This window comes from Halichoerus grypus, chromosome 3 (genome assembly GCF_964656455.1).
Source record: "Halichoerus grypus chromosome 3, mHalGry1.hap1.1, whole genome shotgun sequence".
NCBI lineage: Eukaryota > Metazoa > Chordata > Mammalia > Carnivora > Phocidae > Halichoerus > Halichoerus grypus.
In genome coordinates this window covers 2,429,921-2,457,301 of record NC_135714.1, presented here as the reverse complement: position 1 = coordinate 2,457,301, position 27,381 = coordinate 2,429,921, and the positions used below count along the sequence as shown (strand labels likewise).

At 67.1% G+C, this 27,381-nt stretch overlaps 1 protein-coding gene across 2 annotated transcripts; it reads right to left on the bottom strand.

Moving 5' to 3' along the window:
- Positions 1-988: 988 nt before the first annotated feature.
- Positions 989-27,040, bottom strand: DOK7 (docking protein 7). 2 transcript variants are annotated; one of them, XM_078068328.1, is made up of 11 exons: positions 26,903-27,040; positions 26,786-26,831; positions 20,243-20,473; positions 18,961-19,161; positions 12,627-12,746; positions 10,819-10,938; positions 9,074-9,780; positions 4,805-4,851; positions 4,625-4,644; positions 1,540-1,668; positions 989-1,251 (listed from the first exon to the last, which is right to left on the bottom strand). In XM_078068328.1, the coding sequence occupies exons 1-11, from the start codon at positions 26,954-26,956 to the stop codon at positions 1,115-1,117; spliced, it is 1,812 nt and encodes a 603-aa protein (XP_077924454.1). In that variant the 5' UTR covers positions 26,957-27,040; the 3' UTR covers positions 989-1,114. The 2 variants fall into 2 exon arrangements, with proteins under 2 accessions (XP_077924454.1, XP_035941594.2); XM_036085701.2 differs by lacking the exons at positions 989-1,251; positions 1,540-1,668; positions 4,625-4,644; positions 4,805-4,851 and having other exon boundaries at positions 7,750-9,780; positions 26,927-27,032.
- Between the last annotated feature and the right edge of the window lie 341 nt (positions 27,041-27,381).

Below are 27,381 nucleotides of genomic sequence, written 5' to 3'. Positions count from 1 at the left end.
GTCTGAGTAGGCTATGGTTGGAGACCCCAGGCAGGCAGATCAGAGCCCCATTTCCTCTATGAGACCAGGGTCAGAAGGCCCAACCCAATGCTTCCCTTTCATGACTAGGGAGGAATGTCAGGAAGCCCCCCACCAACTCTGGAAACTCCCCAGCGACCCAGACACCCATCAGCCAGCGGAGCCATGACCATTCCCTCCTGCTCTCTGAGTCATGAAAATGCCACAAAACTTCCCCAAGGCCACAGGCACCGTTGGGAGGAAACGGAAACCCCGCCCAGACCCACCAAGGTGGGGATAACCCAGCAGCTGAGCACCTGAGCGGTGACAAGACGACGGAGCCGTGTCCAGGGTCAAGCAAAGCCACAGCCCAAGAAAGAGAAAGCACCTCGTCCTTCAGGAAAATAATGTGCATGTTAAAAATAGAACATGAACGATTTTAAACTATTTACACGACCAACAGTTATGGGTCCTAAGAAGCAACGCAGTCAGGTAAACGTGTGTGGGGCCACACTAGCAGCCTGGTGGGTCTGAAGGGGGAACAGCCCCGCCGCCCCCAGGGCTCATGGGCGGCAGGGTCCCCAGGCACAGGGCAGTGGTGACCCAGGCGTGGGACAGCCAGAGGCGGCTGCAGGACGCTCGGCAGAGGTGGGACCTGGTCCGGCCTTGCTGCGGTTTGGGGCCCTGTGTTTCCCAAGGGCATGCCTGGCCTCAGCTGGGGGGCCACCACCTCCAGGGAAGGGGAGGGCGCTTTGCATCCCAGAGCCGTGGACATTGCTGTCCAGTCCCCCCAGGGCACCTGCAGTGACACGCTGCTCTGTCTCAGGGGACCAACTGCAAGCTGCCTGACGCCTGGACGCGTGGCTCCCCCCGACTTGCCGGAGGTCCCGCGTGACTCATGGAGGCCAAAGGAAGGGTCAGGTCTGGGCAGCAGTGACCAGTGGGGCGGGGAAGGCGTGGGGACCAGCCGTGGCCACCTTGCAGCCAGGAGGCCCCAGTCACGGGGCCCAGACCGCCCGGGATGCAGCAAAGCTGGCGGGCTCCCTGGTGCCCTCGGCCGCGGCCAGCAGAAGTGACTCCGGCTCAGTGAGCTGCCCCGTCGTGGCGGGGGGTGTCCTCACCGCAGGGCGCCCTTCCTCCTCCGCTCCAGCTCCGGCAGCCGCTCCTCCCGGCTCTGTGCGTGCTGGGCCCCCACCCTGTGGGCCGCCTCGGTGGCCGTGATGTCGATCTGTGCATAGCGGGAGGCGCCAGCCCCTGGAAGCAGCCCCGGGTGAGCTGGCCCGGCCGCCCCCACGCCCCCCGCCTCCAGGAAGCCCCGCGTGGCCCATGCCTCCCGCAGAGGCCTCGGCCTGGAAGAGGTGATGGGATCCAGGACCTGAGCTTGGGGGGGTTTGCTAAGCTGGGAGGAAGGTAGGGCCACACCCTCGGGACACAGCTTAGCAAGAGCATGGACTGGGGGGGACCCGGGAGGGGGAGGAAGCCCCCTCCCCTGCGGCGGCCTGAGGTGCCCGGGGAGGGGAAGGCCCCCACGTGGGGACCCACCTCGGATCCCTGCGCTGGCCCCCTGGAGCTCCAGGCCCATGTAGTGCAGCTGCGTTTTGGAGGAGGGGCTGACAGGGATGTTCACGTAGGGGGGCGCCTCACTGCACGGTCTCTCGGGCCCTGCGGCTCCTGCGGGGGCAACGACAGTGAGTCTCCGGGGGCAAAGAACTCTGCGCCCACGCCGTCTGGCATGCCTCCCACCCTGCGCCTGGCCAGGGCCTGGGAGCCCCCCGGGCCCCCGACTCCCCAGTTCCCCTGGCCAGCACCGCCCAGCCTGAGACCCACCCGCCCCCCCCCCCCAGACCCAGCACCACCCTTCGCCGCCCTTCACCAGTGAGCTTCTAGAAAGGGTGTGCTCCTCTCCCCGATGCCGCAGGCTGATCACTGCTGAGCCGCCCCCGTGGATGCCCCCGTGGCCTGCGGTCAGGTGGCCACACCGCCCTCTCTTCAGCCCCTGCCCCCTGCCCTCAACCCCCTTGGCTGTCCTCCTGGGTCCCCGCCCACCCCCACCGCGGCTCCAGGCTTCAGGGACCCTCTCTGGACCAGTGAGTCTCCCCAGAAAACCCCTCCCCTGTGAGTGCAGGCCCGCACTTCCATCCACAGTGACACCTCCTCCAGGATGGCCCCAGGCACTTCAAGTCCTCCCCCATCCAAGAAATGCTCCCCTGCTCCTCCCCGATGTCCTAGCAGCAGATGTCACTCCGCACCCCCCTCGGTGTGGGGCGGGTGCAGCGACAGCCAGGGCACCGGAGGGCCTGGCCTGGGCCGGGCTCTGGGAGGATCCTTCTGGGGCTGCAAGGACGCACAGCTGACCCACCCTTCCCCACTGGCCCAGGAGCCCTGCACACCAGGCCTCAAGGAAGAACCAACCTGGCTGTTCTCCAGCAGACTCCCCCACACCCCTACCCTCAGGGACCCCTGGGCCACAGTCACACGGGGGGCAGCCGCTCTCTACTCCTCAGAATCAAGGGGGGTGGGGGCAGGCAGAGGGTTGAAGCCGCTCAGGACACCCTGTCTGAGCCACCTGCTCACGGGTCGAGGGAGCCAGGCCCAGGGCTGGGGGCTTCAGCAGGCAGCCCGTCTCGCTCAGGGCCCCATCCCACCACACGGCACCTGCTGCCACAGGGCGCCTTCTGAAGGTCCACACTGCACGGGTGCCTTTCACCCTCGTGCCCTTTAGCTGCCCCAGCAAGGCCCAGGGTGGGGGGCACCGGACTGCCGGCTTGCTCCCAGCGGGGTGGAGGCCCCAGAGGCCCTGAGCTCGGCCAGGAACAGACCGAGGCCCACAGAGCCGACTGGGCCCGGCCGTGTAGGTGCCCCCACCTGATTCCATGAACCAAAGCAAGTCACAGGGTTCCTGCCCCTCCCGGCCTGGAGGCCCTAAGAGACACCCCCCTCCTTGCAATGCATGGTCCCTGCAGGACGGGACTCCCTCAGGATGCTACGCCCACTTACTGATACGAATATGGAACACAGGTGCCCAAGGCCCTCCAGACCCCAGGGGAGGCCTGCACGTGGGGAGCGGGGGTCCGGGAGACTCAGAGCCAGGACTGGTCCCAGATGAGGACTCGCAGCGCCCCGCCCCGCCCCGCCCCGCCCCTCCCGAGCCCCTGCTACAGAGGGAGGGAGGGAGGGAGGGGCCGGAGCATCGGACACACGCGTCCTCAAGGAGGGAAGGCAGCAGGCTTCTGCTGGACACAGGGGACCACCTTCCAAGTTTGGGGAAACAGGGTGTGTTGATTCCAAGGAGCATGGGGTGGGGGGCCCTCTGGACACTCAGCTTCCAAGCCAGGCTTAGGGCTCTGGGTGCCTGGGTGCACGGGGGCAGAGGCAGGTCATGCCGCAGGGCACGCTCTGACGGGCAGCTCGGAGAGCGTCCTGCGAGCTTCTCAAGCCAACGATGGGCTGTTTTCAATCCCCAGAGGATCTCAGCTGCGAGGTGAGGGGCTCTGTAGACCGGCTGCATTTGTGGCCACAGAATGTATCACAGGGCAGGGAGCCGCCTCCCAGCGGACGGGCAGCCCTGGCAGGGCCCGCTCCCCTCCCAGGCACACCGTGTCCACGAGGACTGTGCACATCCCTCCGTACCTCGGCAGTGTGGGACTCTCCTCAAGCGGTCTGGAGGGGGCCAGTGCAGACCCTCTCCCACGTAACCCGAGGTGACAGGCAGAGGCACCCACGGGAGACATCTAGACCAGTGAGGCCAGGGAAAATCAGGGCAGGCTGCCTGGAGAAGGAGGCGTGTGCCAAGGGATAGAGGACAAAATGGAATGGCCATCTTAGAAGCCGCCTCAAATCCCTTCCGGAACAGAGAAGAGGACGGATGAGCGCGGCCCTGGCCTCTCCTGCCTGCCCGGGGGCTGCCGCCATCACCGGGGCTCAGGCCGCACCATCTGGGGCCCAGGTCATCTCTGTCCTTGCCAAGCTCGGGCCCCACTTCCCCCAGCCCCTGGCCTCAGTGGAAAGGGTCCGTATCCTCCAGCAGGCATCCCCTCCCACCCCTTGTCAGGGTTAAAGATGTCCACAGGGCCCTCGGGGAGGCGGGTGGACAGCAGGAGGACGTGTCCAGGACCGTCTGGGAGTGGGTGTCGGGATAGCGTTGTCGGGGGTGGTCCTCAGGGCCCTATCCCAAGCCAGGGAACCCCAAAGCCAGCCGGTGTGGCCCTTTCCTGTGGACGTTGCTTGCCACCGGCCCTGCTTGCACCCTCCTGCCCCCAAAGGTCCACTCCGGGTCGGCCTGCAGGGTCCGGCCCCAACAGGCATCATGCGTCTCTGAAGAAGGATGGAGGATCTAAGCTCGTCAGGCCCCCCTGCCCAGAGGCTCCACCAAGAAGATAAGGCACAGAGCTGACCCCTGACCCCCAGCTACCCCCCCCACCCTGCCCAAGGCCAACCTTCCCCAAACTTCAGCTTCCCCCAACCCTCCAGGCCTTCCCCTGGGTGACGGCCAGCTTCTGCCCAGCCTTCGCCTTCTAACTGGGCCTTGGAGACCCCGAGTCTCCAGGGCGGCCTGACTCTACCCACTCTATCCACACACCCCTCTGGGCAAGCTGGCCGCACCCTGGCCTCAGCTCCCTGCCTGGACCCACCCCACCCGGGCCAGGGCTCCTCGCGGCTGCACACTGTCCCCCCCCCACTGCCCGTGTCAGCCTCCGTCCACGGCCTCCCGCTGTCCACCAGCGCCTGCCTCCCCGTCTGCTGCAGAGCTTCCGGCTGAGCCGTGGGCAGCCACCGCGCCCCCACTTCCCTTGTCCCGAGCTGGGGCCTACCTGAGTGCGTCATCAGCAGGCCAGGGGCTGAGGCAGCCGCTCCCTAGACCAAAGAGAACACGCGTCAGTCTGTCCATCCTGCGCCTGCTCCTCCCGCCCCAGCCTCACAGCCAGGACGCTGACCCAGGTGTGGCCAGGTCTCTGGGGGCCAGGCCACCCCCAGGGAACACCAGCCCAGACTCCTCATCTCCCAGGGGCCCCTTACCCACGTGTCCCAGGACTCCAGCTGGCCCACCAGCCCGGACCCCCACTCGCCCTCTTCTAGGGAGAGGGATGGGCAACTCTGACCCCCAGGCCAAGTCTGGGCCTTCCTGTTGGGGCGGATACAATCCCACTGGCCCCCGGCCTCTATCCGGGCTGCACGGTAGAGGGCGTGGCCCCCAGGTGCTCGGAGGCTGGAGCAGGTACCCCCGGGCACCGCCGGCCCACTCCCGGCAGCACCCGTGGAGGGGCCCACAGAGGCCACGGGGATGAGCCGGGTCCCCCGAACTGCAGAACGACCTCACTGTGGTGCCTGATTGCAAGTGCAGAGGGACCCGCAGGAGGTAGGGGCCTTGGTGGCCTCCGAGCTGAGGGCAGGGTCTGACCAGGAGGGAGGGACAGTGGCCCATGGCCGGCACATTCATCGCCACCTGGGCCTCGACCTCCCAGAGCCCTCGAGGGACAGGCCCTTGCCAGGGCCCAGGGCGAGTGACGGGAGAGGATCCAGCACCCCCAGCGGTCTGGGGATCACAGGCCAGTGGCAGGGCCTCAGGGGGAGCTGGGAACTGGAATGGGGGTGCAGAAACCCCAACCTTGTTCCGGGGAACATAGCTGGGTGCCAGACTCAAGACAGAGCACCCTGACCCTGGTCCTGGGCCAGGCTGAGCTGGTCTCACACGTCACCTTGTGTTAAGGAGCCCTTGTGCGGGCCTGGGACTTGGGCAGGGCCAGTCTGACCTCCAGCCCTGCGACGGGAGGCCAGCTGCCGCCAGGAGCCATGCATCAGCCGCTCACTGCCCACGCCGCCCCCATACCGCACCTGCTTCCAGGGGCCAGTCCTGAAGGCACAGCACCAAACCCAGCGCTGAGCACGGGCGGGATGCAGATCTGCCCCTTCCCCTTGCAGGGGGCCAGGACCCCTGACCCCCAGGTCTGGGCCAGTGGGCTGCACACGCCCCGGAGAGACAAGGAGGAAGGACTCCTGGCACGGGTCTGCCCACTCTGGTTGCGCCCGGCCCCAGCAGGCAGGGCCCCTGAGCCCCAGACCCCATCCCCAGGGCCACCCTGGGGTGCAGGGACAGCTGAGGCACATTCACTGTGGAGGGCCCGGCCCTCCTCCTCCGGAGCCACGCCATCCCACAAGATGCCCTGGCCACCAACAGCCCCCAGAGGGCCACAGTGGTCAGTGACCACTCCCGTGGGCCCCTCCCTCCTCTGGCTGAGGACTTCATGCGACAGCCCAGCCCCGACCAGCCCAGCGCCGCGGCCACGCCTCCGGCCAAGACCCACACCTACCTGGGTGGCCCGCAGCCCGTCCCCTTGCCCCACCCCCAGACAGACTTTCCCTGACGTTCTCGCCGTCAGCCTCGGTCGAGGAGAACGGAGTCCACGGCCAGGAGGCCCACCAGGGGCAGGGGCCAGCAGAACGCCCCGCCCTGGCCCTCCCTGGCTTCCCATGGCGGGGAGGGGGCAAACCAGTCGCTGGGGCCTCAGCGGGCTCTGGTCGCGGACGCCTGCCCCCCCTCCCCGCTGTCTGGGGCCGGGGACCCGTGCAAGTGCAGCAGGACTGAGCCCAGACAGCGAGGGGCCCCGGCAGGAGCAGACACCACCCCCACCCCCCGCCTGTGGCGCTGGAGCTCACAGCCTTATTTCCTTTGCAGCCAGACTGGCCGGGGCGCCTCGGGTCTAATGACAGCATCCCGTGAATAGACATCTACTGCCCACGTGCATCTACCACCTCATTAGACCCTCTCCGTGTGTCCGGGGAGGTAAGGACTATTGTCCCCATCTATGCAGGAGGAAACGGAGGCTCAGAGAGGTGTAGTAACTTGCCTGAGGCCACCCAGCTGGCGGGGCAGGTGCCGCTCAGCCCCCAAAGCCTGGCTTTCCTCACGCTGCAGGGCACAGGAACCCCACCCAGAGCTCCCAACTCTGGGAGCGCAGAGCTGGCCCCCCAGCAGGGTGGTGAGCAAGGGTGAAAATGGGAGTGACAGGGCAGGGCGTGGGCCCCCGGGATGTGCAGGAGACGTGAGCTGGGGTCCCTGGAGCTCTGCCACCCAAAGGGGGGAGATGGGAGGGGGTGGGGGCTCCAGGCTCAGAGCAGGACTCTCCCTGGCGTCACTTGGATATGGGGAGCCACCTGCCTGCGCCCAAGCGACCACCGAGGACCTCCCCGTGGTCTCCAGTGAACGGGAACATGCCATACGTGTGCACACGCATCACTCAGACCACACATGTGCACACGTGTGCATTTGTCCACACAGCATGCACAGACACCACACCAACGTATGCGTGTGCACAATGCACACCCCTGTGCACGCACCACACGCACACACGTGTGCACACACTCAGACATGTGCACAAACACCGTGCACACACATGCGCGAGTGTATGCGGCATATGTACACACACATCACACCGTGCACAATGCACACACATGCAAACAGATGCACGCACGTGCACACATCACACGCAAACACACACATCGCACACATGCAAGTGCACGTGCACGCACACGTGCACACACTCAGGCCCCATGGGCTGTCGGGAGCTGCCGCTCCTTTTTCAGGCCTCCGGTGCGTTTGGGCTTAAGGCAGACCACACAGGCGAGGCCTCATGCTGGCCCCTGAGACCCACAGGCTGGGGGGTTGGGCCCCCAGATTCTGGAGACCGTCAAAGGCCCCCCGGGAGGGCCGGGCTGGGAGGCGGGGAGGCTGGTAAATGGAAAAGGACAAGACGATAAGAAAAGAACATTTTATTTCCAGTCTAAGAATGTATTACAAACAGTGTCAGATTTTAAAAATGTCAGAGAGCGACAAAGGTCTTTAGCCAACAGTAAAGGTACAAAGCAAAATCTTTACAGGTGAGCTGCTTGCCCCCCGGCCGGGGGCTGACTGCACACAGCGCAAGACGGCGCCAGCCTGCATCCGGAACCGCACGGGCACGGGCCCCGCCTCTCGCGGGTGCACGGACTGCAGAACGAAGGTACAAAACCAGGCAAGGCAGCTGGACCCCATGCAGGCGAGCAGACAGACCGCGGAGGGCGCCAGAAGCAGCTCTACCCCTGGGCGCCCACGGGCCGCCAAATGCAAATGCACGGGCCCTCGGAGCCCTGGCCTGCTCTGGTCCCGACCACTGGGCTCCGGCTCAGCCAGGAGGGTGGCAGGGGAGTGAGCTGCAGCCTCCAGAGCCTTCACAGGGGCCTCCTGGCAAGCTGACCCTGCGGGGCTGGCCAATCAAGGACATCACCGCCTTGCTCCCTGCTCCGGGGGGCGGGGGGCTGCCGCCGGGCCCTCCCTGCCCACCCCTCGCCCGGGAGCCTGCAGGTTCTGGAACAGGCTGGTGGGTGAGCCATGGAGGTCCGCGAGTCAGGAGACCCAGACCCCACAAGTCCCTGCACCTCCTGAGCCTAAGTTTCCTCCCCTGTAAGATGGGCCCCTGTGGTGCTGCTTCACAGAGGAGGTGTGGGGCGGACAGCTAAAGCTTGTCCTGCACGCCCCGTGCCACACGCCTGTCCCGGGAATCCGGGTCTGCAACTGCTGCAGAGGAAGCTGATTTTTGGCGGACGGCCTGACTGCACAATGGAGGGGATGGATCTGAGAGGTTAAGCACGGCGTCCACCAGGTAGGCAGTGGAACAGGAGGAGGCCGCGGCCAGCAAGGGGCCTCCCAGCCCTGATCACCCCAAGGGCCTGGCATGAGCCGGCTAGGACACAGCGCCCGCCTGTGCCCCCAGCACCTGATCCTCTCCCGGGCTTTGGGACCCTACGGGCCCCCAGCCTGCCCCACCCAGAGCTTCCCACTTTCCAGAACGCATTTCAGCGGCAGGCCGCTGGGCCTCTCCAAGTCCTGGGGGCCCTCCCTGCAGGCTCCGCTCCCCAGAGGGCAGGCTCTGGGGCTGTCACCCCTCCCTCCAGGCCCTCCCCACTGTGCCCACAGTCGCTGGCTTCACCAACAGCCCAAAGGGCGCCCCGTCCCCTCCTGCCGGGAGGGACAGAACCCAGCCGCCCATCCCTCCCCCGCGCCAGCGGGCCTGGGCTGAGGCTCTCAGGGAGGGGGGTTTACCTTGAGTCCTCCACAGACCGGACAGGTGGAAAAGAAAGCTGGAGGAGGCCCAGCGTGGGGGCTGCCTGCTTCCCAGCCCTCGCCAGGGGCCTCGCAGCCCGGAGCCTCCATCGCCTGTCCCCGCCGCCTCGCGCCCAGCCAGCCGGAGGGACACCCCGCGGACATCTGGCCACCCGAGTCCCCGGCCCCACCGTCGTCGGGGCCACCCTGCGCGGCCGGGGTCTGGTCCCTGGGGGCCTGGCGCAGGCTGCGCGGCGTGTCATAATGGTGCCGCAGGGCCGTGGGCACTTGGTACTCCGCTGTCCCCGGTGGGCAGGCGCACAGGCTGGGCTCGGGCACCCCGGCCGCCGGCGGCAGGCTGAGCAGGGAGCCAAACTCGTCCCCTGCGCGCCACACGTCCAGGCTGCTGCCGGCACAGGACGAGAAGCTGCCCGAGTAGGAGGAGTGGCTGCCCGTGGCGATGCCGCTGTCCGACGAGCCCTGGCGGCCGACCTCCTGCAGCTGCCGCGGCCGCAGCGGCTTGGGGAGCGGCCTCGAGGTGCCCAGCGCCGCCTCCCCGGAGGCCTGGGCAGCCGCCAGCCCCGGGCCCTCCTGCGACGTGCCGGCCGAGGACGAGGGCGGCTCCGGCCACGCGGTGAGCCGGCTGCCGGCGCTGACGTCCGAGTGGCTGGCCTCCGAGGACGAGCTGGACAGGCTGCGGTCATCCCCTGAGAGAGAGCGCGGTGGTCGGGGGTGTGGACGCTGTGCTGGGGGCTGGGGCGGGCTCACCGCTCTCTGGGCCCATCCCGCCCCCTCCCCAGGCGCCCCCGCCGCCTGGAGGCTGGTGCACGAGCCAGCTCACCCAGTCAGGCCCCTCGTCCGGATACCAGTCCTCCACCCCTCCGGCCCCCTCTGGAATCCGCGCCCTCCCTCCCACCCCCTCGGCCACCCCACTCCGGGAACCAGCTGTGAGCCCCCATAAGGTCGCGGCTCAATGCAAATCGAGGCTCCCTGCTTCTAGGGGCAGGCCACAGTGCTCCCAGCACCCCCCATGGGGCTGGCAGCAGTCAGAGGACAGACAGGCCCCAAAGGGCAGCTCCCCACCCCCACCCCCACCCCCAGGCAGGCCCCTCGCAGGGCCGCAGCCCCTTCTGTCTGTTTTGCAGCAAACCGAGAGCGTGGGCTACTGAGGAGGGGCCCTATCGTCTGGGCACGAACGGTAAAGCTTGAGCACAAGAGGCCGCGGCCTTACCGAGGCCACATGGCTGCCGGGCAGCAGGAATTTGCACCAGCTCTCCCAGCTCTCTCGGAGCACCGTGCCTCCAGTCAGGGCCGAGGCCAGTGCACCACGTTTGTGGCATCATGCGTGAGGGAACAAATGAGTGAGCAGAGGAGGGATGAATGAATGAATGAATGAACAGAGGGAGAATGAATGAGTGAGCAGAAGGGGGAAGGAATGAATGAGTGAACAGAGGGGGATGAATGAATGAATGAATGAATGAGCAGAGGGGGGAATGAATGATGAGCAGAGGGGGGGAATGAATGAGTGAGCAGAAGGGGGAAGGAATGAATGAGTACAGGGGGAGGAATGAATGTGTGAACAGAGGGGGATGAATGAATGAATGAATGAATGAGCAGAGGGGGGGAATGAATGAGTGAGCAGAAGGGGGAAGGAATGAATGAGTACAGGGGGAGGAATGAATGAATGAGCAGAGGGGGGATGAATGAATGAATGAGGGAGCCCCGGGGGAACAAACGCCGCCTACCTCCGCTGCCGGGCCGGACCGCGTGGGCGAGGAGGCTGAGCCGCTTCTCCAGCTCAAGGGCTTCCAGGGCCTCCTGGGCCACCCGCTCCTCCACGGTGGCAGGTCCCCCGGGGCTCGGGTCTGCGGCAGAGAAGAGAATCAGCAGAGACGCGGCCTCGGTCCCCGCCCCGGACCCTCGCTGCAGGGGACCTGCCGCCCGGGACGCACCAGTGAGTCCCGCACCACCGGGGCCACGTGCATGCTGGGCGTGCCTCGAAGCCACGGCAGGGCCACGGGGGACCCCCGGGAGTCCTAGCTCCTCCCCACGCCTGCACCCCAGCCACGGGACACCAGTCTCAGGGCGCCTGCCCCCTCCAGGGCCTCCGGCCACCAGCCCACGTCCTGTGCCCCAGAGCCGGCAGGCGAGGCCCAGGTGGGGACGCGGGCGTGTCCTCCTGACCACTTCCCGTCTGGCAGCGAAAGGGCAGAGAGACGCTGGTGCTGGATGGACTCCCTGAGCCCCTTGTCCACATCTGCAAAGTGGGGGTGTGGGGAAAGGGCACCCCGATCGTGGTGGGACCAAGACAGAACGCACCGGGTTGTGCTCGGGGCAGGGCGGACCTCGGAACTCTCCCCTCTCCCCTCCCACTGTCTGCCTCTCTGGGCCTCGGTGTCCACGTGGGTCCGACTGAGCAGGGGGTGAACACAACAGGACCCCAGAAGGGCTGCAGCATGAGGCTGCTGACCCAGGGGAGGCCACATCTCAGGAGAGCCGGACGAGCACAGGGCCTAGACGCAACACCAGCCAGGCCGTCCACACCCGCCCGTCCACACCCTGCCGTCTACACGGCCCCTGTGGCTGCAGGCAGGAGGGCGCCAGCAGAGGGCGCCACCACACCATCCCGCAGAGCCCAGACCGCGAAGGCTCTGGCCCCAGGAGCCACCTCCTCTGTCCCCAGCCCGTCCAGCGCGGGGCCTGTGTGGGGTTGGAGTTGGGCCGAGGGACCGTGCCGGGAGAGGGGGGACCTGGCGGGTCGCTCACTTCTGTCCTCCCCAGGTGGCCCCGAATGACCCGCACTGGGGTGCGCATGCAAGGAGACCACGGACCACTTGCCGCCTGGCCACAGGCCTTTGTCTCTCCCACCTGGACAAGGTGACAAGCACCGCCTCGCTGGGCTGTGGGGGCACCAGCGATCCTGGGTACCACCCACCGGGGGCCTCGGTCAACAGAAGCCGCGGCGACGAGCACCAGCCTTCGTCCCTCCCGGGCCGTCCCCCAGGGGAGGGCAGCGCTTCCTCCAGTGGGAGAAAGGGGCCAGGGCCTCGGGGGTCCAGCCCTGCCCGCAGCCCCTCCGGCGTCCAGCTCCGTCCCGGCCCAGGGCTCTTGGAGAATGCGCCCCAGCCACGACCAGGGAAGGGGGGGCAAGGTGAGGTGAGCTCAGTGCAGCCTCACGCCCACCAGGCAAGCTCACAAGGCAGCTTCCAGCCCAAACGCAAACCCCAGCCCACAGTCCCAGCCACGAGGGGCAAGGCCCCCACCCCAGTCTGGCTCAGAAGATGTCCACAAGCCCCACACGGGCTCTATGGCCTCTTGGTGCCCCACCTGGTGCCCCACAGCGTATGGGTCCCAACTGGAGGCCCCACCCCCCGAGCGTCGCCAGGCCTGCGACCGGTGGAAGGAGGGCAGTGAGGGTGTGAGCTGTCCCCTCGGGAGCCGGGCAGCGTGACCCCTTCCTGCAGGCAGCCCGCACGGATGGCAGCCCACCCAACCCTGCTGACCGATCGGGCGGCCCCGGCCCCTCCCCACTGGGCCACCCTCCCACACGCACCTGGGAGAACCGGCCGCAGCCCGAAGGGCCCCTTGGTTGGGGAGATGCCCCGGACGATGCAGTCGAACAGGAAGCTGATCTGCTCTCCCTCGGCTGAGGACAGGAAGAAGACTCCGGCCCCTGCAGCGGGAGGACAGAGCCTGGTGTCGGAAGCACGGGTAGGGCGGGACCGCTGCAGGATGGGCCCCGGGGCCACCAGGATGCAGAACGCGGAGACCTGGAGCGAACCCATGAGACCACACACGCAGGGGCGGGGGGGTGGCGGGGAGTGTCCCCTGAGCACCCGGATGGGCTTCTGCCTGGCCCTGGTAAGCCCTGCTCCGTCCTTCAGGCCCACACCCCTCGTCCGGGCAGCTGGGGCACAGGCCTGGCCGTCCCGGGCCTGCACGCACTAGCCCAGCCCAGGCAACCGCGCTGGGTGTCAGGATGGCGCGGGGGGAGGGCGTCCCGCCCTGCTGGTCCTCGGTCTAACCCGTCGGCCCCACTGGCCAGGACGGGGCTCCTGGGGCACCTCAGGAAGACGCGGCCGCAGGAGGAGGCGGTGAGGGTGTCCTGGTTCTCACGATGTCCAGGCTCATCGGAAGGGCAAGCGACAGGCCCGCCTAGAGCGGGGTTCACATGCCAGGAAGCAGCTGGGGGACCTCGACCTCAGTAGGTGCCCCCGACCCTGTCTCCTGACCCAGGGCTGCTCTGAGGGTGAGTGTCTGCGTGAGGTGGGCCTGCCCCACACACGAGGCGGCCGGCGCTGTGGTGGCCGGCGACACATCCTGCCCACTGCACGGGCCCCCCTCCTGGGTGCGTTTTCGGGTGGGAAACGGGCCCACGGTGTGAGGGTGGAGGCTGAGGTCGTGCCCGCGGGGGCCCCCAGCCAGCAGAGGGCAGGCCGCGTGAGTCAGCACAGCCCGGCTGCGCCCCAGGCCCGGCCGCCCTCCCGCTGGGCCGGAGCCCCGCCAGGGTGAATGAAATCCCTCACCGCCCGCCCAGTGAATGGGGACACCGGGCCACGTGGGGCCGCACACTCGGCTGGCGTCACCACACAAGAATCTCTCCACACCCTGCCCTCTGCCCTTCGCCCAAAGAAAGGCCTGCTCGCTCTGAAGGCCAGGTCCCGGGGGCGCCCCCGCGGGTGGGCCGGGGTGGGAAAGGGAAGGCTTCCCAGTTAAACCTTGGCCGCCGGCCACGGTCATGACGGTCTTCCCAGGATCCCAGGGGCTCGGGCCAGCCCCCACACGGGGAATGCCACCCCGGGATCGGGGGGCTGCAGCACCCTCCGGTCGGGAGCTCCATCCGTTCAAGGCCCCCCAAACTGGGTGACAGGCCCGCTTAGGGATGAGTGCACTGAGGCCCAGAGGGGGCCACGAGGGACTCCAGCCTGGCCGGTGGGCCACCTGCACACATCCGGGCACCACAGGGCTTCCGGCCAGCCGAGGGCCCGGGAGCTGGAGGGCAGGCGAGGAGAAGGCCGGCCCACGGCGTCCCCGCCCCAGCGAGGGGCCGGCCTGCCAGCCCGCACAAAGGGCCGGGCCCCTAATCCTGAGCTTACAGACAACTGGCAGAGGCCGCAGCACAACCAGTCCCCCGACTATAAAAAACCACATTACGAAGTGAGGGGAGCCGTCGGCATTCCACCAGGCATCTGCTGAGCATCACGCTCCCCGAGATGCAGCCGGTGAGGCCTGGGAGCGCGGCTGCCACCCCCACGCACGCCAGGGAGCTGACCGCAGAGGTTCCCTGGGGACGGCACATGGCTCCCAGGGCCCGGGCTGCCCGAGCCTCGAGGCGAGGCCTCTGGAACACAGCCCGCTGACCGCCGGCTGGCCTCTGCGCGCCCCCCTCCCTCCCCCAGGCTTTGGGAACCCTGGGAGCTCCCCCCACAGGAGGCGGCCACCCCCATCCCTCCACACCCCTCGGCCACCTATAATCCACTTCACCTGCCGAGACTCCACTCACCTGACACCGCCATTCCTGACCCCTGAGCCCTGATCATTCACTCGGTGCTGCTTGGAGGGAGCCCCTCCTCTGGGTCACACCTGTGATCCTTTACTTGGCACGTGCCCTCATCTGCAGCTGTCCTGGCCTCCAGGCCCCGCGTCTCACAGACAGGGGCTCCTTCTGAGGCATTGGGGCCCCAGTGTCTCACCCAGGGGACCCCAGCACTCGGGGTGGTGGGAAGAAGGAAGCGGAGGCGAGTGGGCCTTCCCCAAGAAAGTGTTCCTAGAACCTCTGTTTGCTTGCCTGCTTGCAGGCCTGGAGGAGGTAGGGCCCGGCCCCCTCTGCCACGCGGTCACCCTCGAAGACAGCCGCTGCACCTCCTCCCATTCCAGGCCACGAAGCCCCAGCCCAGGCAGGTCCATGCCTGGGGCCATCCTGGGCCTCCCAGCCAGGCCACCCTCAACGCCACTCCCTGAGTGATCCGTCCGCCACATGGAGCAGATCCCTGACCCACAGAATCACAAGCAAGGAAACCGCCGCCAAGTCCTGGGGTGTTTCTTGCTCTGTGATCACTGACATGGGGAGACAGGGATAAGGAGGAGAGAGAGTGCTGAGCGGGAAGCCAGCGGCTTGCCCGAGCTGATGGCCACCTTTCGCTCTGGGCAGACCCTGTGGGTTCTCGGGGGCCGAAGGCAAACCTTACGGGCTTTACAAATGCAGTTAGTCCCTAGGACAATATCTGAATGCAAAGACAGTCGCACCCCACGGAAAGAGTCCCCAGCCCCGAGAAAAACACTCTTCCATCCAAACGTGTGCCCAGTTCCATGGGCGGATTCCTGTCGGAAGTTAGTCCAGAAAACCTCCAGTGTCCTGAGCTCTGCGTGGGCTCGGTGTCCTGGCTCCAGGGAGACCAGAAGCACACGGTGAGGTCCTGTTCGGTAGAGAGTGCCTGAAAGCGTCTGGAGGACTTCCGTGCGGAGAAGGTTCTAGAAAGCTCTGCCTAGGCAGCACCAACCTGCCTGGTGTTAGACTTTCACTCAGAAGACCAGGACCCCTGGGGTCTCACTTTGCACAGGGCTCCCTAACAGAGGTAAACATCTACTCATTCAAATTTCGTTTCTTTCTCTCTGTCCTTATATTGAGAGACAGGACCGAAGTTCAATGAAACACGTTCATTCGAAATCAAGTTTTAAGTTTCCCCCAGTAGTCTCACCCCCCAGGAAGACTGAAAACAAAACAACAGAACGCAACAGGTGTTGGCGGGAACCTGGGGAAACTGGAACCCGGTGCGCTGTGGAGGGGTCGCCATGGAAAACAGCGTGGAGGGTCCTCCGAACATCACACGCAGACCCAACAACCCTGGTCATACCCACCCCGACGTCTCCCCCAAACCCATCAGAGCCCTGAGCCCTCTGCCTCGCCCCCCCAGGGCCTGACCCCACCTCCACACCCTCCTGACACTCGGGGTGAGCAAAGGGGACCGGGGACCGTTTCCTGCTCTCTGGAGAGTTGTCTGTGGCCAAGGGGGTGTGGTTCTGGGGGGGCACAGGGACCGGGCCAGGGGAGGGAGGGGATGCTAATTCCTTATACTCCAGACCTGCCAGGCCCTTCCGATGATTCCAACCCAGCTCTCTGCCCTCCAGATTAAACATGCCCAGGGCCACAGGCCCATCAGGACCCAAATTCTAAAATCTTCACACTCAAGGTGACCCATGTCACGGGCTGAATGGTGGTCCCCAAAGGATAGGTCACACCCCAAACCTGGGACTGTGACCTTACTTGAAACAATGGTCTTTAATCAAGTGAGATGAGATGTGATCCCAGGTTATCGGCTGACCCTAAATCCCACGACTGGTGTCCCACAGAGAAGACACGGGGAGATGGCCGTGTGACAACAGAGGAGAGACTGGAGCGGGCGGCCACAAGGCCAGGGCCGCCGGGGGCCACCAGGGCTCAGAAGAGGCAGGAAGGCACCTCCCTGGAGCCTCCGGAGGGAGCACAGCCCTGCCCACACCTTGACTTTGGACACAACTGTGAAGGAATCCGTTTTTCTTGTTCTAAGGCCCCAGTTTGGGGTCACTGGCTACAGCAGCCCCAAGACCCTGACGTCCCTGCCAGGATGCCCAGGTCCTGAGTGGCAGCGGTCTGACCACACGTGCGGGGCGCAGTGGTCCCCATGACGGCCTATAGCCCAGCGAATGCGGGCACAGCCCTGGCAAACTTGTCCCTGAAGAACGGAGCCCAGCGGGACCGACCCCCCGCCCCCCCAGGGTTCTTCCATGGTGGCTGAACGGGCTGGCTTGGTCAGCGGCCCCCTGAGAGCTTGGAGCAGCAGGGGAGACCGAATCCCGGGTCAGCGTCCCGCCGCGGGGCCCGGCTTGCCCGGGAGCAGCCACAGGACGGCCCCACCGGGGCTCCCTCTGGGCTCCCGGCAGCTCCGGGACGTCACAGCTGCCCACCGTCGTTCACAGGCGGGGCCCACCCACGCCCAGTCGGGATTTTAAACTGGATGCCCTGTTACATTATGTCCAGCAAATATGAGGGTCTCCGAGGAAACAGGTCCTCTGCCTCTCCCTCGGGGCACATGTCGCCACCACCCCCAGGCGGTCTGCACCCCGTTCTCCCTCTTCCAGGGCCCCCACGTGGAGGGGATCTGGTGGGGGGAGGGCTGCCCCGGACCCAGTGCACGTGGCCCAGCTCCGACCACCCACACGGCCGTGTACCCTGCCCCTCCACTGCTCTGGACTCCAGTGCTGCCCCCTCGAATGTGCCAGAACTCGGGGCCCTGAGAGCACATCCAGCAGGGGGGCCTCCGGCTGGCGTCTCACACCCCCCCCCCAACGCCAGCCCAGAGCAGGTGCCCGGGCAGCTGTGCTCAGACTCCCACTCAAAAACCCCGGGGCCTGGCTCGCCCACCCCACAGCTCGGGGGCCACCGCCCACACTGCCCCACCCCGTAAACCCACTGCACCTCGCTACCCCACCCCCGTGGCCCACCTTGGCATCTCCAAACACTTCCCCTCCCCCAAGCCCAGGATGCAGCCCGTTAAAAAATTCAGAGGTCTCGCTGCCTTGAGCAGGAACCTCACCTGCTTGTCTATCTCTTTGCATCTTTGTAGATCAGGACGTACGTCCTTGGATGCAGGGCCCCGCGGACTGGCCCACAGGGCTGGCATGTGGCCCCAGGCGGCCTCTCCCACCCTGCCCACCCTTTGCAGAAGGAGGGGCCCAGGCGGCCAGCATGAACACGTCCTCCAGCACAGTCCCTGTGCCAGGGAGATCCGGGCAGGACCAAGGTCCCAGAGCCCCGTGGACCCCACCCAAACCTGGCTGTACGGAGTGTGGGCCAGACCCTGCGATAGGCCCCTTGCCGGGACGCGGGCGGGGGGAGAGGGAAGTACTGTCGGTCAGGGGATTAGTGCCCCTATATGGAAGGGGCACAGGTGGGGAGAGGCTGCCAGCCACTCAGAGCCTCCAGGCCCCCCTACCCACAAGAGAGGGGGCCATGATCCCCGTCTGGCAGGGGTCCCAGGCTGAACTGAGATGGGGGTGCACAGCTCCCACCCAGACTCCACTCTCCAGCCCAGAACACCGGCTGAGGTCGTCCGGCCACGGGACAGGTCACCGGGAGGCCACCCTGGACAGCCAGCGCAGGTGGGCCTGTGCTCCTCGGGAGAGAGCAGAGAAGGGGGCTCATGCCCCTGAAGCCGCTGCAGGCCCAGACGTGCGCACACGCCCATGCGTGGAGAGCAGTCCGCAGGAGTGTCGGCCCATCCCCGTCCGCACAGCGGGCAAGCTCTCGGCTCCAGGAGGACCAGGCTGTGCCCCTCCCGCCCCACTCCTGGCCCGCGCTCAGCTCGCTGGCACACTTCGCCACCGCACTCCCCCCACACGGGGGGGCCTGGCACTCATCTGCACCTCAGGGCACCTCTCCGCCTGCCCCGCCTCCAGCTGTGGGGACTCAAGGACCACGGGAGCTGGTGTGGCCACGAGGAATCCTTGGTCCACAAATGTGTTCTCGGCACATCCTCGATAAACATGGTCATTCTTTCCCCTTTTTCTCTTTTTCATTGAGTTGGAACATGAATGCCCTGGGGCTCTGTGACTTCAAACACAGGGCCACACGTTGTAACGGGCAGGCCTCGCTCCGGGGTGCTGGGCGCCCCGTGAGTGGGCTGCATGCCCCTCCTCCCACCCTCAGCGGCCTGGGCCGGACAGAGGCAGCGGGGGTCTGGCCTCTGCTGAGCGCCAGGTTTGGAGACACATACCCCTCGCCTGCCACGTCCCCCAGATGCCAGCAAGGCGAGCGCACAGTGGGGTGGGCGGCTCCAAGCCATGGGTTTCGGGGAGAGCGAGCGCTGGAGTGGCCTGTGGCCCAGGGCGCCCAGGCCCCGCATACTTACAGTACCCACACCTGGTCCCTCCTTCAAAGATGAATCCGTTGGGGACAGCCCCATAGCGCCGGAGGTCGGACAGCTTCCACTGCCCCATGACAGCCGGGGGGACGTCCCTGGCCACCACAAGGATGTCATTGCAGAGGTGAAGGGTGGCGGGGCCACTCTCCAGCTTGGTGCCTGGCGCCACCGTCACGTGGAACCTGTGCACTGGGGGCAGGGGAGGGGCGAGGGCATCACCGCGAGCAGAGGCCCCGGGGAGGGGGCAGCTCCCGGGTGTCGGCACCAGACGCAGGGCTGGCCCCCCACCCCGGCCTGGCTGGCGCCCTCCAGCCCCCAGGGGCCGCACTCCCCGCTCCCAGGCACCAGACCCTACCCTGGTTCAGAGGCAGGCGAGCGCCCAGAGGGGCCGCCCTGGTCACCTTCCCTGTCCTAACCCTCAGCGAGCCCCTGGGAAGCCCCCAGCTCGGGACCAAACACACAGCGGCCGAGGCCAGTGATGCTGTGATGATTTTTTCAAACAAATAAAAATTAGTACAAAAGTCCGTGATGAATGAAGTATCAAATGGTTAAATAAAGACAAGGCTCATCAGGGTTGCTGGGGGGTGGTCAGGAAAGAAGGGGAAGGCAGGGCAGGCTCAGGGCAGGCCAAATTTTGGTATTCGGCTCGTCACAGGCTTTGTGCATTGATCCTGAGGGTTTTAAAGACTGTTACAGTGTCACTGATCTTGACGGCTGTGTTTCTGGGCGTCTGGCGTGAGGCCCTCCTCCTCCCCGAGCTCACCGGGGGCCCCCACCTCTGCACCCCGCCCGGCCACCCCGCAGAGCTGCACTGGCCCCCCTGGCCTCCCTGGCTCAGGCACAGAAGCCACCACACCCCTGGGGGACGCTGCAGTGGGACGGGGTCTCTGCGGCCTCGCTGCCCCTGGAACCCTGGCTCTGGGCCCAAGTGGACAGGGTGGGGAGCAAAAGGCAGCACTTAGGAAGGTCACTCTGCTCAACAGAGCCCCCTCGGGGTAAGGACCTGGTTCTAACTAACAGGATCGAGTCAGGGAGCTGGGGGGGCCCCGCGGCCCCAGCTGCTCCCCGAGCCCCCTCACAGGGCCCGAGCGCCTCTGGGCAGCACCGCGTCCTCCCAGACCGCGAGCCCGAAGCACAGAGCCGGGCAGCGGAGGCGCTCGGCAAACACCTGTGCATCGTGCCCTGGGGTCACGGCACGGCTCCGGCAGCCTGTGGGTGAGGGTCCCACGGGACACTTAGGGACGAGGTCTGTCGCCCCGGCCCCACTCACCCTCGCCGAGCGCATAGCGGATCCGGGCGTCCCAGGCGCACATGGCCTCGCGGCTCTCGAAGCCCAGCATGACGGCCTGGGACAGGCAGATGATGGCCAGCGTGTGGGCCAGGCCCTCGTAGGGCAGGCCGGGCTCCAGGCCACAGATGTCCTCCAGCGTCAGGCTGCTGCGCTCCCGGAGGCCCTTGGCTCGCTCCGCCTTGTCCTTGTAGGCCAGCATCAGCAGGCAGTCTGCGGGGACGCCGGGCAAGACACGCGGTACAGGCCGTCAGCGGCCCCCTGCACCCCTGCACCCCTGCAGCGGCCGCGGCACGCCCGGAGAGCCCCGGGCTTGAGGTGTGACCCCCAGCAAGCCACCCCAGCTCTGGGCAACGTCTCCTCGTGCAAACGGCACCTCCCACCCCGCCCGGCGCACGGGCCCCACGGACACTCCACAGCCGAGCCTGCCCACCTGGCCCTGGCCCCGTGCCCCACCCCTGCATCCACCCTGCCCCAGCCCTGGGGCCCCTGCGGGCCACCCTCAAGGGCTGCAGGGCCTCCAGGAGCCGTGGCAGGGGGCCGAGGGGACGGGCAGAGAGCCAGCGGTGGCGGCGAGCCCCCTTCCTGCCGCACGCAGACCCACCGGGCCTCCTGGGTCTCTCGTTCTCCAGGGTGTGGACTCTAGCCCTAGCGGGGAGCCACTGGGCCTTAGGTCCCACCACCGGCCCCCCACGCCGGCCCACCCCCAAGACCGGCAGGCCTGCCCTTCCCCCACAGCAGGTGACACGCCTCTGTCCTGGAGTTCCCGACTCTCCTCAACATCACAGTCGCTGTCCCCGTCATCCCGATGGTATCCCAACGGGACAACAAGCCAGAGCCTAAGACGGCCCTTACCCCGGGCACACCACGGTCGAGCAGACGGCACCTGTCCCTCCTACAAGCCTGCCTCACCGTCCCCCCACCTGCCCAGGCCCTCCCATCTCCTATCTCCTTAGCGTCTGAAATGCTTTTATCAGAAAAAAGCAAAGATGTTCCCATTTTGAGGGGGAAAAGCCCAGAGCCCACAGAAACCCACACGCTCCCCTGAGGCTCCCCGGGTGTTTGCTCCCAAGAGCGGCCCGGGCAGAGGCGACCACCACTGCCACCCTTCTCCCTCCAGCAGGCTCCGGGATCCCCCACAGCGGGTTTTCTGTGCAGAAGTCTGTGCCTCGTCTAGCTGCCGTCCCCACCCCCACCAACCTGCTCATGCACAGGGAGGGCGTGGAACCATCGGTCAAATGGAAGACCATCCCTTGAGGCGTGGCCTGACCTGCACGGCAGAGTGACTGTCACCTCCTTTGTTCTAGGAGTTACGCTCCCAGGAATAGAGCCACAAGCAGGCTCAACACAGCTTTCCGTAAAGAGCCAGGCAGGAACTGTTTTTGGCTTCACGGGCCATGCAGTGTCTGCCACAAAGACCTAACTCTGAAGGCAGCCAGCGTAACCCGTGAGTGAATGGCTCTGCTCCAATAAAACTTTATTACACAAACAAGCAGAGGGCCAGATTTGGCTCGGGGTGGTGCTTTGCCGAGTCCTGGTCTGGAGTGGAGTTTCCCACCTCCCTGAAGCCTCCTGCAGCCGGGCAGGTGCTCCCACCTCAGTCGTGCCCACGCGCAAGGCTGGTCTGGGGGCCTGCACGTGCTGAGAGCCGGCGGTCGTCCCTGAGGCCCTCCTCCCGCGCCTGTTCCGTCGTTTTGGATTCTGCCTACGTCTGAGATGCAGCCCACCTCCCACTCCGTAAGGAGAGGAGAATGCGTGAACACCCTCGCCCATCTGCAGCGGGCCGAACGGGCCCAGAGGATCTGTCCACGTCCTGACCCAGACCTGCAAGCACGACCTCATTTGGAGAAAGGGTTTCTGCAGATGTCGTCAGGTTAAGGATCTCACAGAGAGGTCATTGCGGATGATCCGCGTGAGCCCCAGCCTGACGGCGCTGGTCCTACGGGAGACAGCGGGCAACGCACGGAGCAGGAGGCCACGTGAGGCCAGCCCCAGAGTGCGGCGGCGCCTGGAGCCTCCAGGAGCTGGAAGAGGCCCTGCAGACACCCTGAGGTTGGACGTCCCGCCGCTGGGACGGGAGAGGGCAGATCTCTGCAGGCCCAGGAGACTAGCGCGTCCTCCAAGTCACTGCTCACGTTTCTAGATGTGAACCAAACAGGCTGAGGGACGCGGCTATGACGCGCTCCCACCTTCTGCCCGGGGGGAGCTGACCCGGGTCACCGCCTGGTTTCGGCTGGGGCAGGTGGCATCCACCCCATGCTCAGTGCCCCCAGCACGGGTGGGAAAGAGGTGGTGGGGAGGGGGCCAGGTTGGGCGCAGCAAGTGTGGGGCCCTCTCCCCTCCACGTCACCTGCGGCAGTAAATGGATCCTATTTTTGAAACCCCTCCCCAGGAGTGCTATTTACTAACACAGGCATCGGAAGAATGGCAGTTTTCAGGTCAGGGGTCCAAGACAGAGCAGGGTCAGCCCAAGAGAGATGGCACCAGCCCCTCCCGGGCCACAGCTCCCCTGCAGACACATGGGGCCAGCACGCCGGGGCCCGCCCCAGCAGGACAGCTCCGCCGGGCACCCTACGGCTTCACCCCTCCCAGGGAGCCAGCAAGACTGGTCACTTGGTGAGGTCTCCTGGTCACCAGGCCCCCCACTCAAATGGCCTCTGTCGGGCTCCTGTCCCTGTGGCCGTGTGGACCCCGCTCACAGCCGGAGGGCTGAAGGGGGTGGCCAGGCTGCACCGCGGCTCCAGGGGCCGGACACGGGGCCGTCCACAGGGACCGGGGAGGGTGGGGCTCATGGGGGCAATGAGGTAAACCAAGGCAGCGGGGACGGACAGGTGCACACACAGGCAGACACACGGACACACACGCGCTCACCAACAAACACACTCCCACACGTAAGCACACCAGCACACACACATGCACACCCCACCTCGCTGCCGTGGCCGAGGGCACGGGTGCCACAGTGGGAGACCAGCTGACCCCATCCCAAGCCTGCGTCCACAACCGCCGACCCACGCTTAGCCCGCTTCCTGTCTGACGAATGGACACCAGCCCGCCCGCCCAGGCCCCGTGCTAACACAGCCCTGGCGCCCCGCAAATGCCACCCTGCGGGCAAGCACAGAGCGGCCCAGCAGCGGCCTCGCCCCGAGCCCCGAGCCCACCCTGCCCTCCAGCGACTGTGCCCTGCAGTGAGCGAGGGCAGGTCCGGGAAGGGGCAAATGCCCCGCATGAGGTCCCGCTCCCTGAAAGACCCCCCTGCTGGGATCCCTCAGAGCCCACCCAAGCCTCCCGTTCTGAAGCCCTGGGCCTGGGTCACTGTGCTCCTGAGCGGGCAGGGGACCCAGGGCACAGAGCCCAGGCCCCCCGCAGAGCTGACACCAGGAGGGGGGATGGTCAAAGGGATGACAGCGGCTGCGGGGGGCCTGGGTGCCGAGCCGAGACCCTCACAGAGGGCACAACAAAGGCGACTCCCAAGGGATGCCAGAAGGCAGGGCGGCGGGCCCAGCAGGGATCAGTGCTGTGCTGGAGGGGACACCAGAGCAAAGGCCCAGAGGCAGAAACCCAAAGGGCCTGCAGGCGGGGGAGGGAGGGGAGAGCGGCGCAAGGTGCCGGGTCGGGGGCCTGGTGAGCCTGGGGCAGAGGCTGCTCGGGCAAGAGGTGCCCTTGGCCTAGGCTGGGCCAGGCCCTGCAGTAACCATGGTGACAGCCCAGGGGGGCCTTCCCCGCAGGGCAGATGTGGACACTGGACTGGGGGGGCAGGGGCGTCCGGGGAGGGGGCTGCGGGGGCGGGGCTTGGGCCGGTCCCTCCCGGACACGTGAGCTGCAGAGGCCCATCGGACACCACGCGCAGGCGTCTGCAGATGTAAAAATAACTGCGGGGTCATGAGCCCTCAGAGGTGCTAGCAGCCAGGGGCTGAGAGCCTGGGGGAGGGCGGGCCGGGCAGAGTCCGGAGGAGAGGCCGCGGCAGGGCGGCAGGGAGGTCCACACCCCCACGGACGCAGCAGGAGGAGCGGCTGCTGGAGGCAGTCCTCCGACATGACCTCGACGATGCGCCTTCAGCTGAGCCGCTAGGGCCCGAGGGGACCCTGCTGAGGGGGCGGCAGCCCGGGGGCAGCCCGCAGCAGCTGGGGTGGGGGCTGCTCACCAGGCCGCAGCCGCAGGGCCCAGCCCCACTCAGGGTCCACCTGGGGAAGGAGGCCCGTGCAGTGTCCCGGGGGCGTGCAGGGCTGCGCGGCTCCCGAGGACGGGCCACCCCGAGAGCACGGGCGTCAGTGGGGGCACACAGGCCGTGGGCTGGACCACCCGTCCACCCTCAGCAGGTCCCACGGCGGGAGCCCAACCAGGACGGGTGCAGACCACACAGTGCGTGCGGCGACGCCGAGATCTGCGCCTGGGTGCTCCGACGCCCAGCCCTGAGCCCTGGGCCTCTGGGGAGCCCAGGCCCCTTCTTCGAGGTCTCCACGGGGACAGGAAGCCCGGCCACCACCCACACTCTGTCCTCGCGCTGCCTGCCCAGCCTGGGACTGAGACGTCACACCCATTCCCGCGGGACACAGACCCTCCCCACCACCACCCCCTGGTACCTGGCTCTTTGGAATACGCCCACCTTAGAGACGCTGCCAACCGCGTGGGGCACACGCCAAGGCCCCGCTCCCGGGTGAGTGTGCACGGCCCCAGGTGTTGCTGAAAGCAGCTGGGCTCACAGCCCCCACCAGGCTGCCTGTGAGTAGTGATGCGGGGTCCTTGCCCCCCAGGACTGGGGGCAGGGGTGGGGGGAGACTCTGGGTCCAGGGACAAGAGGTGGTAGGTGCAGGGCTCAGAGGGGCGGGAGCCTGCCTTGCCTTGCCCTTCGTCCCCTCCACCGTCCAGGCTCTCATGCGAGGCCCTGCCTGGAGTGTCCCCCCTCTATTCTCCAACAAGCCCCTCAAACCCGGTTCCAGTTCCTGTGCCAGAGGCTGCCCTCCCCAGGCTCCTGCCGTGCTCTCCACACCGGGCCTACCTTTTCTACACACACGGGAAAGCCCAGGAAAGGCTTCATGACCACCGGCCTACAGACCCAGATTCTGGATGCGGGGGACCCCTGCAAACTCCCTGCAGTGCAGAAAGGCCCTCCCTCCGAAGGCAGGTGCTCTCCGGGTCCAGCAGGGAGCTCACCTCTCAGGTAGCTCTCTCTGATACTGAGATAAAATCCACCCCCCGGGGCTGCAGGAGGGACAAAGACCACCTTAGGGGCTGCTCTTCAGGCGGGACATCTGGGCCAAGAGCCTCCTTGGAGGCCCACACGGGCCCCGGCTCACCACTGTCCACCAAGCAACACCCCAACCTGCAGCCAGGCCCTGCCTCCAGCCACAGCTGGCTACGGCCTCCTCAGTGTTACCGGGGGCCTCCGCCCTGCCCTCGGCCTGGCCGGTGCCTCGGCATCCCTGCCTTCCAGGGGCCGCTCAGTCTCCCCAGCCCCGACACCTTGTCGGCCAGGCCTTCCCCTGGACAAGGACCCCCAGGGCACGAGGCGCAGGGTCTGGGCATGGAGAACGCACTGGCTGAGTGAGCAGTCCAGGGAGCCCGGGCCCCCTTGGAGACCTGGGCACGAAGCGTGTCCATGACCAAAGGTAGGCCCTCGGATGGCGACTGTGAGCAGGCTCAGGGAACGAGGGGACCCGGGAGAGGGAGCAGGGAGGGCGCCCCCCACCCAACCCTTCCCGGGAAATGACAGACACCCCAGGCGCCCCGGAAGACATTCTGGCAGCCCCACACGTGTGAGGCAATATGCACTCACACCCCGAGCACCCCACACAGACCCCGGGGTGCCTGGGCCTGCGCCAGGACACCTGTCTCCCCAAACAGCTGCAGGCCCGCAGCTCCAAGCCTCCCAAATGCTTGGGAACAGCTCACTGAGGCCAAATGCCCAAGTCGGGGCTCGCAGCCGGCCTCCTCCCACGTGGGGGGTGCTGGCCCAGGTGAGGGGGGCTGGGTAGTGCCAGTCACTCCCCCCCACCCCCAACGCAACCCCGGCTTGTCTCTTCTCAGACACAGAAGCGCCACTGTTCCTACCTGGCTGCCTGGCCTCTGCCACCTCCCCGCCCCCCCGGAAGGTGGGAGGGCCACCCAGGTCAGCGCTGCCTGGAGGGTCCCATCCGGATTCGGATTCAGGGGCACCACTCAATCCCCCCAGGCGCACAAGGGCGGCCCCTCCCCGGGGTGCTCTTGCCGCCTGTTGGGGGAGGGGGAGAGCACTCCTGCCCTCGAGCTTCTGGCCCCTCCAGCCCGCCGCCCAGCCCCCGCCCGCCCCTCCGGCCTCAGTCGGCCTTCCCGGGAAGGTGGGGGTACGGGAGGGTCCCGGCGTCAGGTCGGGGGCGCCCGGGGCTCCCGGCAGGAGCAGGCCGAGGCGGCGCTCTCGGCTCTCCGGTTACCGCCCGGCCGACGCCGCCGGCTATTTCGGGCGAGCTGGCCGCGCTCCGGGCAGGCCGGGCTCCGGAGGCCGGGGCGCCCGCCGCCCGCCGCCCGCCCCGCGCCCCGGGCCCGCTCACCTGCCACCGGCGACGGCTTGCGCAGCACCAGCCACCTAGTCTTCCACTGCGGGGACAGAGGGAGCGTAAGCGGCCGCCGCGCCCCGCGCCCGCCCCGCGCCCGCCGCGCGCCCCGACCTTCTTGCCGTCCCGCAGCTTGACCTGGCCCTCCACCAGCGCCGCCTCGGTCATCTTCTGTCATGGTTCCCGCGGCGCCCGCCGCGCCTCTGCCCGCCGCCCCGCGGCCGCGCAGCCCAGGGTCACTTTCAAAATAGCTCGGGGAGGGCGCTGCACCGCGGGCCGGCGGGGGGCGGGCCGGCGGGGGCGGGGCGCGGGCGGGGCACCTGGGGCCACCTGGGGCTGGGACGCGGCGCCCCGGGCCCAGCGGGGCGGGGGCTTCTCATCCCAAAGTGAGGGAAACAACCTGACCCCACGGAGCCGCGTTCAGTGTGTCTTCAACCTGGCTTCACCCTCGGGCACCTGCCCGTCCCACCACCCCAGGGCCGTCCCAGAAACCCTGACAACCCCCTGACCCCGGAGGACCCTGGCCAGGACGCGGCCTCACCCCCCAGCCCTCCAGCCCCCTCCTCGCAGGGTAGTGGAGAGGGAGTCCATTC

Excerpts from the sequence above, each read along its gene's own strand:
- DOK7 (XM_078068328.1), bottom strand. The coding sequence starts at position 26,956 with ATGACCGAGGCGGCGCTGGTGGAGGGCCAGGTCAAGCTGCGGGACGGC. Across the intron at positions 12,747-18,960 it reads AGGGACCAGGTGTGGGTACT|GGGCCGGAGTCTTCTTCCTG; the intron begins GTAAGTATGCGG and ends CTCCCGCTGCAG. Across the intron at positions 9,781-10,818 it reads GGTCCGGCCCGGCAGCGGAG|GGGATGACCGCAGCCTGTCC; the intron begins GTAGGCGGCGTT and ends GCTCTCTCTCAG.